An 11,034-nucleotide genomic window follows, 5' to 3' on the forward strand; every position below is an offset into this window, starting at 1 on the left:
CTTAACCAGCCCCTGGGTGGCTGGGATACGGAGGTGAGAGGAGATGCTAGCGGGAATGATGACACCTCATCATGACAACACCCACTGTCCCCCCCAGGGTGTGTGTGTGGGTGTGTGTGTGTGTGTGTGTATATATATACAGTAGCTACTATGCTATAACCCAGAGTCATCTTTCCTCTGTCACTGGAACTCCCAACACTGACAGGCTGGGTGCCAGAGGTCAGAGGTCAGCTCAGTGGTTATGAATCTAGACCCCACCCCTCCACACACACACACACACACACACACAGGCAAACACAAACATACACACACAAAGGCATACACACAGACAAACACACACAGGCATGCAAAAACACACACACAGAAACACACACTCCTGTGAGGGAGTGGAGGCGCAACAGGGGTAATGAGGTGTGTGGTTTCTATAATGCTGTTAAAGTACCCTGATCGTGAAAGGTCAAAGGTCAGCTCAGACACAGGTGAGACTGCAGCTCCAAACCTCCTGAGGACGGCTGCCTATTACTGGTGTGTGAGCCAGTGTGTGTGTGTGTGTGTGTGTGTGTGTGTGTCTGTGTGTGTGTGTGTGTGTGTCGGGAGATGGATGGGCTGTATTAAACTGTGCGAGGTGAGATGAGTAGCATGATGGAGTCAAGGGTCGCGATATAAGCTCCTCCACAGGGGGCAGTGCTGAGCGTGTTGGGAGGAGCAGGCTAGCAATCCACCCCGCAGACCCGCCGTTTCCACGGCAACGGACAAACTTAATTAAAAAAAAGCCCCTGGGCAGTCTGTCGGTACCTAGCCTGCTGGGTGAACAAGCAGAGGTCAGACGGGGTCACGTAACATCAGAGAGAGAGAACAGCGAGTCAGAGTCAGAGAAACTATAGAAACAAAGGCTGTTGAGTCGACACAGTGAAGTTACAGACAGTAGAAGGAGAGCCAGTACAGTTAGAGTAAAAATAAAGTTTTTTAAAAATAAAGTAGAGGCAGAGAGAGAGATTTAGAGACATTAGAGACGGTAGAGATAGTAAAAACAGTGGAGACGACAGAGACAGTAGAGGAAGACAATAGAGTCCGAGCTGTGGCCTACAGGAGTTTTCCCTCCTGCACCATCCAGTGAGATTAGACACCTGGTGTGTGACAGTGTTCCCTTACGGCTACACTCACCCAGCTGCTCTGCTCTGCTCTGCTCTGCTCTGCTCTGCTCTGCTCTGCTCTGTCCTGTCTTCCTGCCTGCCTGCCTGTCTGTCTGTCTGTCTGTCTGTCTGTCTGTCTGTCTGTCTGTCTGTCTGCCTGTCTGTCTGTCTGTCTGCCTGCCTGCCTGCCTGCCTGTCTGCCTGTCTGCCTGTCTGCCCACCTGTCTGTCGGTCTATCTGCTCACCGGTGTCCCCACCTGTCTGTCTGTCCTGGCCAGGTGGCTGCTCAGAGCCCCGGGCCGGCAGGGCCGATCTGTGCAGTGTGCTGGTGCGCTACTATAAGTCTTCCCCCCACTACCCAACAACCCCCCTGGATTCAGTTGTCCTTGGACAGCTAGCTTTACAGCTCGCTACACACTCGTCCTCCAACCACAACACACACACACAGACACACTCACAAGCCCTCACACACCAATCCAGACACTGTCAGTGACAACATCACAACACACAAACACACCACACCTCATATGGCTTCATTCTCTCAGTCTTGCCCTGTGGCTGGACGATTGTGGACTGCAGCAGACCCCAGGCAGCTGACTCCAGCGTGTATGAACAACACTGTCTGTTTGAATTCTGCCGTCGTCCTCTGAACGGCCTGCTTAAGGCTGCCGGCCTTAACTTGCTCTAAGGCACAGTTGACACACACACATACACGCACATACACACGGTGCGCGCACACACACACACACACACACACACACACGTACCCTTCCCAGGTCAAACGGAATAAAAGGAATTAGTGGAGAAAAAACGACAACAACCACATGATTACAGTGGGCTCCTCGCAAAGAGGATTTGAAGCTTAACTTTTAAAGATGTGCTAGACGCATGCTTAGGAGAGAAAGTAATTGAATGAGGCATTTGCATAAGGATTGTTATGGGGGGGTGGGGGTGGGGGGGGGTGGAGGAGAGGTTTCTGTCATTTTACAGTAACAGCAGCCATCACCATCGACAGATAAAGGTAGAGAGAGAATGAACTGCGACATACTGTGCTTGAGGTGCGCTCAAATTATATTAATAATTATTATTAATAAAGTACGACACAGTCAACGACGGGACCGTGGCACCTCGGAGGTAGGGAGGAGCCAGGGGAAATCAAAACGCACCTCAAATACCTCTGAAAACATGAATGGGGAGACGTACCCCTGCCTCCCCATGGACAGGACAGGAAATGAGTCCTGTGTGAAAGCAGACGGTTCGATGAGGAGCAAACCCACAAAGAAGGGAAGATGGAGGAGGAGAGGGAGGAGAGAGAGAGGAGATAGAGGAGAGAGAGCGCTCCTTTCTGATCTGATGCAAGGGAAGACTGCGGTACAGAAAAGCCACCTGCACCATCAGGAGAAAGGGAGAGAGGGGGAGAGAGGGGAGGGCGGAGAAGGAAGGAGGGATGGAGGGAGAGAGTGAGAAGGCAGAGTGCGTGGAGGGAGAGATGGAACAGGAAGAAGAGAGGCATCCAGTTCTCTTTTGAGAGTGGAGTTGGGGTCGACTAGGGCAGGAAGTGAGAGGGCCAGGAGGAGACAGCAGGAGAGGAGGAGACAGCAGGAGAGAAGGAGTAGAGAGCTGGAGAGAGGAGACGACAGCAGGAGAAGAGGAGAGAGGGAGGGAGAGGGTCTGGAGACAGGAGGAGAGAAGGGGGGAGAGGGTTTGGAGAGAGGAGGAGACAGCAGGAGAAACGGAGTGAGAGGAAAAAACAACAGATGAAGGGACAGGGATAGATGGTTCTCAGTCTCTCAATTATGGTCTAACAGACACTGTTATGCTCTTACTAATGCTATGGCTGCTTCTACTACTGCCTACTACTGTACTACTACTACTATTACTATTACTACTACTACTACTACTACTACTACTACTACCACTACTACTACTACCATTACTAATACTACTACTACTACTACTACTGTACTACTACCACTACTACTATTACTATTACTACTACTACTACTACTACTACTACTACTACTACTACCACTACCACTACCATTACTACTACTACTACTGTACTACTACTACTGTACTACTACCATTACTACTACTACTACTACCACTACTACTATTACTACTACTACTGTACTACTACTGTACTACTACCTCTACTACTACTACTACTGTACTAATACCACAACTACCATTAATACTACTACTACTGCTGCTGCTGCTACTACTGCTGCTAATACTACGGGCTGCTCACACGCTTGCGTTTGATGCGTGTCCGTCAACGTATGGCGGAAGGCGTGTCTGCCACACGCAACAACAACCAATCACATTGTCCGAAACTGCGCTCGCAACAGCCAGTAGATTTTCCGAACCTGCTAGCGCGCACTATTTTGAAAACCCACCCGGCTTTTTCGTTTAGTGCTGTCATGGATGCTAATCTGGTGGAACGTGTGGCGATCGTCTATGCGTTGTGGTTGAGGTGACGTGAACTTGGTGCCTGCAGGTTTTGGTTACATCCTATCCTGCAAACCCGCCGTAAACAAACAGCGATGATAAGTTTGTCTTCCATCTTGGTATCGAAAAATATGAAAATCCCGCCTTGCGATGATGTCTTTCTCCGTCAAGACATCTAATTGGTCGGCAGCTCCAGCAACACATTTGAAAGTTGAACATTTCTCAACTTTCGACGCTAGCAACGCAGGCAACGCAACGCACCGGGACAACAAGGGAACCAGAATGCCATTCGGCTGCAGCCATTGAAAGTGAATGGCGTCAAACGCAAGCGTGTGAGCAGCCCATAATACAACTACTACTACTACACACTGCTAGCATTAGGGACATAGGGGGAGAGAGAGAGAGAGAGAGAGAGAGAGAGAGAGAGAGAGAGAGAGAGAGAGAGAGAGAGAGAGAGAGAGAGAGAGAGAGAGAGAGAGGCTGCGTTCCAAATTGCATACTTCTACTACTTACTACCAGTACCTACTACAGCTGCCCTTAGAAAGTACGTACTTTGCAAGCAGTAGGCATCCAATTGGAACATACTATTGTCATAACATTGCGTCTTGAAATTTGCCCACATCCGTCGCTGTCCATAACGCGACATTCGTCTACAGCTGTCACGACTTGCACGTGACGCTCATTTCCGCTGCGCACAGGATTGTGGGTCAGAATAGCCAGAAAAGCCTGCTGGCTTGCATACTGCAAAATACGACCGGATGTAGTAGGACATCCTGGTATTTTTGCCATACTGCATGTGGCATACTATGTATTGGGACATACTACATTCTGTTTTGGCATACTATATAGTAGGGTAGTATGCGATTCGGAGCGCAGCCAGAGAGACAGAAAGAGAGAGAGAGAGGGGGGGGGGTTTGATATGAAGAGTGTGCGTCACCATCTGACAGGTCATAGGCTAAACTCTGTCTGCTCCACTCCTCCACAATGCCAGCTAGAAACATGTCCGCCTTTTACCAGAACTGGAGAGAGTGAGATATTTCTGGATGGAGGCGTGTGTGTGTGTGTGTGTGTGTGTGTGTGTGTGTGTGTGTGTGTGTGTGTGTGTGTGTGTGTGTGTGTGTGTGTGTATGAGAGAGAGAGAGAGAGAGAGAGAGAGAAAGAAAGAAGTCGTTGTAGAGCTCCACTGAGCTGTAAAGAAACAGGACGTAACAACCTAATACAGACGAGAGTCATGCTAGTCAGAGAACGACCAGGGAGAACACACACACACACACACACCTTGTAGATGAAAGTATGTTGTACTACAGAGACAGGAGGGGATTAAGCCAAACCCTACATGACAGTCTTGTCTAGCATGCACACACACATGTCATATTCATTACCAGTATGTTCTCGGGATATAGGGACTTGTTGCCTCCCCAAAATAGAAATGGCCATCTGTGCTACCTGCAACATGTTATCTGTAGACAGACCTCCTCCCTCTCTCTCTCTCTCCCTCTCTCCCTCTCTCCCTCTCTCTCTCTCTCTGCACTGTGACACTGTGACAATATAACACAGTGACACTCTGACAGGGTAACACTTTAATACTGTAACACTGTTACAATATAACACTGTAACTGTTAAGGTTGGGTGGTGGAGATGGAACAGGAGGACATATATACACTGGGAGAGCGATCAAGGAACAACATACAGGTGTGCAACAAGACATAACGAGACAGGTGCAGACAATCACCCAGACAAGGACATGGAGGGATTCCAAACAAGACACCAACACAAGGGCAGAGGGAACTAGGACACAGTGACACTGTAAAACTGTAATACTGTAGCAATAGAACACTGTGACACTGTCACACGGTAACACTGTAGCAATATAATATATGTAATAACAGTGACACTGTTAACACTGCAACATGAAGAGGTGCGATGCTGCAGATACAGTATGTCCATCATCTGTTCAGGGTACAATGTGAGCTTAAGACCAGAACTCGGCACTATAGCAGGATAACTCCAGAGCAATGCTGTCACATGGAGAGGTTTGAGCTTAGAGAACCAGGGTAGTTCCACACCATAACACTATGGAACACCACAACATGAACAGAGGTATCATCCTACACAGTAGATACAGTATCTGCAGTATGTGTGCGTGTGCGTGTGCGTGTGCGTGTGCGTGTGCGTGTGCGTGTGTGTGTGTGTGTGTGTGCGTCATCTGGCCTCATCCAGCCTCCAACAGCCTCATCCAGCCTACCTACAGTCCTCTCACAGCCTCATCCCTACAGCCTCATCCCTACAGCCTCATCCAGCCTCCCTACAGTCCTCTCACAGCCTCATTCCTACAGACTCATCCCTACAGACTCATCCAGCCTCTCTAGTCTCCTCTCACAGCCTCATCCCTACAGCCTCATCCCTACAGCCTCATCCAGCCTCTCTACAGTCTCCTCTCACAGCCTCATCCCTACAGCCTCATCCCTACATCCTCATCCAGCCTCTCTATAGTCTCCTTTTACAGCCTCATCCCTACAGCCTCATCCAGCCTCTCTACAGTCTTCTCTTACAGTCTCATCCCTCCAGCCTCATCCCTCCAGCCTAATCATGCCTCCCTACAGTCCTCTCACAGCCTCATTCCTACAGCCTCATCCCTACAGACTCATCCAGCCTCTCTAGTCTCCTTTCACAGCCTCATCCCTACAGCCTCATCCCTACAGCCTCATCCAGCCTCTCTACAGTCTCCTCTCACAGCCTCATCCCTACAGCCTCATCCCTACATCCTCATCCAGCCTCTCTATAGTCTCCTTTTACAGCCTCATCCCTACAGCCTCATCCAGCCTCTCTACAGTCTTCTCTTACAGTCTCATCCCTCCAGCCTCATCCCTCCAGCCTAATCATGCCTCCCTACAGTCCTCTCACAGCCTCATCCCTAGAGCCTCACTATAGTCTCCTCTTACAGCCTCATCCCTACAGCCTCATCCAGCCTCTCTACAGTCTTCTCTTACAGCCTCATCCCTCCAGCCTCATCATGCCTCCCTACAGTCCTCTCACAGCCTCATCCCTACAGCCTCATCCAGCCTCTCTATAGTCTCCTCTTACAGCCTCATCCCTACAGCCTCATCCAGCCTCCCTACAGTCCTCTCACAGCCTCATTCCTACAGCCTCATCCAGCCTCTCTACAGTCTTCTCTTACAGCCTCATCCCTCCAGCCTCATCATGCCTCCCTAGTCCTCTCACAGCCTCATCCCTACAGCCTCATCCAGCCTCTCTATAGTCTCCTCTTACAGCCTCATCCCTACAGCCTCATCCAGCCTCCCTACAGTCCTCTCACAGCCTCATTCCTACAGCCTCATCCCTACAGAATCATCCAGCCTCTCTAGTCTCCTCTCACAGCCTCACCCCTACAGCCTCATCCAGCCTCTCTACAGTCTTCTCTTACAGTCTCATCCCTCCAGCCTCATCCCTCCAGCCTCATCATGCCTCCCTACAGTCCTCTCACAGCCTCATCCCTACAGCCTCACTATAGTCTCCTCTTACAGCCTCATCCCTACAGCCTCATCCAGCCTCTCTACAGTCTTCTCTTACAGCCTCATCCCTCCAGCCTCATCATGCCTCCCTACAGTCCTCTCACAGCCTCATCCCTACAGCCTCATCCAGCCTCTCTATAGTCTCCTCTTACAGCCTCATCCATACAGCCTCATCCAGCCTCTCTAGTCTCCTTTTACAGCCTCATCCCTCCAGCCTCATCCAGCCTCCCTACAGTCCTCTCACAGCCTCATCCCTACAGTCTCATCCCTACAGCCTCATCCACACACAGGGTTAATCTGAGGTGCTGAACCGCCAGCAGTAAGAAAAACACTCCAACCAGCATTTCTGTCAAAGTGCACAGATATATAACCCAATGTTTGGATTTGATGCACCTCACGCTCGAATGAACACACACACACACACACACACACACACACACACACACACACACACACACACACACACACACACACACACACACACACACACCAGCACATAGGTCATAATTTAAGACAGGAAGAGATCTTGACAGCCGTGAAACTGGTTAACAAAACAGCCAGGAACAGCCAGGAAGAGCCATTCACACACACACACACGCACACACATACACATACACACAAACACACACGCACACACACACACACACAGCAGGCTCTGAATTCCAACCATTGCCATGGTGAAGTATAGAAACAGAAGCCCAGAAAGAGGAACTCAGGGCTCCCCCCCCCCCCCCCATTAGACATATGATATCCCAGTGGATGATATATTAGGAGCCAATCGCAAGGTAATTATAAAATGAACATGATTTCACAGATAAATCATGATTAGATTATAACATTATTTATTATTTCACATCGGGTGTATGGGGGAGGAGGGGGTCGAGATATTAGCTCACGGAGAGGCTTTAAGACTCACAGTAGCCTACCCACTAGAGGGAATATAATGAAACCCACACCCCACCGTTTAAACTGGGGCATATTTATCACTCGCTGCTGAGAACAAGGTTTTCGGAAAGGAGGACGTCTATTTAAACACGCAGATCCCTTACTCTCCCTCATCTTCAAGGGGGCCACTACCGAACCGTGAAGGGGGGGGGGGGGCTGTCGTTTGATGGGTGGTGGGGGGGGGGGGCGACTGTTTTGGCTTCCCGATAGGTTGGGCTGCTGCTGAGCGGGTGGATGTACTCTGGAAGGACGGCAGCGCGGATAATACCGGTGGACTTTGGGGCTTTCTAGCTACATAAATCACGGTGACTTTCTGAATAGGCTCATAAAGTGGCGCGGCCATTGCCATGCAGTGCACGGCGCTGTCGCCCCCCTGCGCATGCGGATGACTGGAGAGGCTCGCGCTCCCTCCGCGGAAACGGGCGGCAATCCCGGTAATGCGCGAGGGGAAACCGTGAAAAACGCTGCCAAACGTCTGATGCCCCCGTCGCGTCACGGGGAGGGGGGGGGGGGTGTGAATGCAGAGACCCTGATGATGCGCTATTCCCCAACCGTTCCTTCTTTAACAGCAACAAAGGGATTAGGAGAGGATTAGGCTACGTCTGACATCGTCAAAGAGATGCTTAGGCTGTATAGTTCTTTATTACTCTGATTTAAGTCGGGCCTCTGTAGGTCTAGACGGTACGGATGGTTTTATATAGCCTACCGTAGGCTGTGTGTGCCGTTTCTCTCTGCCCTGCTTTCCTTGCAACAAATAGCCTATCACATTAGTGACTCAGTCTCCAGCTTCCAGTGCAATGAGGTGGGAGAGAGAGCGAGTGCGTAGAGGGGGGTGGGGGGGGGGGGGGCTTGGAGGGGGATAAACTTTTATGTAATGATTCAAAATACTTGCGGCTAGAAAAGGAAATGAACTATCGATCGACAGTGCAGAGGAAAACAGAGTCAAGAGCGACCAAGGGCTGCGTTATTTATCGAGGAAAAAATAACTTCAACAATGATCTTCTGGCATTCTACTCGCGGAATAATGACACGCAAGCCTAGAGCCAGGTAGCCTACGCGGCAGAAAGATAACCTACTGGGTGACCGCAGTCATACTTTGCCTCTATTAATAATCATTATAAACACATTTACTACTGCAGTATAGCATGGCCTAAGGACTGGTCTCCAGTTAGCCTGTGGTCCCAAAATATACACAATTATTTAACGTGTGTTCAAACGCTGTTGTATGCATCAAGATAATGCCGATGCGTGAAACCTGAAATGGTCATTGACATTGCTGACAGGTGACTGTGCGTTAACTATAGGCTACCATCATGGCTAGAGAATCTCCCTCTCGCGCTCTCTCTCTCTCTCTCTCTCTCTCTCTCTCTCTCCATCCAAATGGGAGCCTGTCCCGCTCACACTCCCGAGGACGTGCTGGAGCGTCTCCCTCCTTCTCTCCCTCTTTACCCCCCTCGCGAGCACAGAGATCATAGGATAGGCTCCCCCAGAGCTGACACACACGCAAATAGCCCGCTAGAACAATTTGCGCCTAGCCTTATTGTGCGGGCATCGTGAGGAGAAAACCCCGCAACATTTCCTTCTACAGCGGCATCACGCAATTCTCAAACCACCTGTTTTCACACTGCACGCGCGTTGAGCCGACAGACTGAGGCCACGCAGAGAATTGATATTTCGAAATGGTTCAACATGGTAGAACATTTTCTTCACATTTTCATTCTTTCGCCGGATTCACTAAATATCTTCATTAGATAGCGTTATCGAACAACGAAAATATGGTAGGCTATAATTGGGAACCTGATGCTATTAACTAAAAATGCTTACATAATCACAATCTACACAATCTTCCAGTCAACTTCATGTCTCGTTACTCCCACAATGGCGAATAAGAAAGGTTTAGCTGGAAATTACTGTTATGCAAATTGTCGAATCGAAATCGAATTATCATTCATACTGTATTTGCATACCAACATCAACCCCCGTGATGGTGACATTGTCCACAGAAATGTTACGTGATGGCAAAACATGATATGTCTGTGGCAAAATATAAGCTGTAGCTATAGCCTACATCTCCCCACAGCGATTGTCATTGAGCAGCATTGTAACAGTGGTGAAGCCTGGAGAAGCACAACTTACCAATATGTATGATTGAATCTGAAAGAACGGGCTCCCACTCCTGACTCCAGAATATGGCCAGGAGCAACAACATAGCTGGAACAACTTTCATGTCTCCCGCAGTTTAAGGCTATTTCCTCCAAAGAAGCGTGACACCAAGCTCCGTGTGAACGGACAATTTTAAATCCCAAGGAAGGAAGATTTAGTCCATATAGGGATGATGCTGTATCTCTGGATAGCGTTCGAGTCTTTACTTGAAATGTCGGTGATGAGGGTCGAGCAGAAGGAATACGTTCTCCAGTTTACCCTGTAGAAATCCCCCGCGCCTACATCAGACCACGCTGAAACACGGGGATCCGCAGCCGCATCCAACGCCGACGCATCAATCCCAACTAGGCATAATAAATACAGACCAAATGCGATGTTTGATAAATATTTGGACAGATCTGATGGCGTTTCTTCACACGCAGGTCCCGGGCACGACTTGGAGGAGGCTGTGATTTCGCCTCACACACGACGCATCCTGCTCAGCCTCAACGGACGAAACGAATCACCAAAACTTCCATTTTCAAACGGTTCCACAGACTGCGCCCGTAAATGTCAGTGATGAAAAATAAATGTCAAATGAGGCAAACAGATGTCAAAAACACCGTGAAATTCATGTATATTTCACAAGGATTCCCATATCCAGAGATGCTGCCAACCGTAGAGACCAACCACTCTTTTCTGCGACAGAAAAAGCCAACTGTAAATTGACCACGGGATGCGCGCGATGACGGCTCCGCATGCGGATTCTCGAGCCGGCGGATTCTCGAGCGCTCTCGGTGGGTTCGGTACAGCGTGTGGGAGGAGGCCCGCGAGAGGAGCAACTATACGGA

At 49.5% G+C, this 11,034-nt stretch overlaps 1 protein-coding gene across 1 annotated transcript in view; it reads right to left on the reverse strand.

Moving 5' to 3' along the window:
* grid2 (glutamate receptor, ionotropic, delta 2) overlaps nt 1–10,268 on the reverse strand; it is a gene marked incomplete at both ends in the record, with an annotated part of 437,190 nt that extends 426,922 nt beyond the window's left edge. The window contains one exon of the mRNA XM_084439644.1: nt 10,178–10,268. Within this exon, the coding sequence (XP_084295770.1) occupies nt 10,178–10,268 (91 nt within the window). The remainder of the gene's footprint in view (nt 1–10,177) is intronic.
* Between the last annotated feature and the right edge of the window lie 766 nt (nt 10,269–11,034).

This window comes from Borostomias antarcticus (assembly GCF_949987555.1).
Source record: "Borostomias antarcticus genome assembly, chromosome: 6".
In the NCBI taxonomy this organism is placed as follows: Eukaryota; Metazoa; Chordata; class Actinopteri; order Stomiiformes; family Stomiidae; genus Borostomias; species Borostomias antarcticus.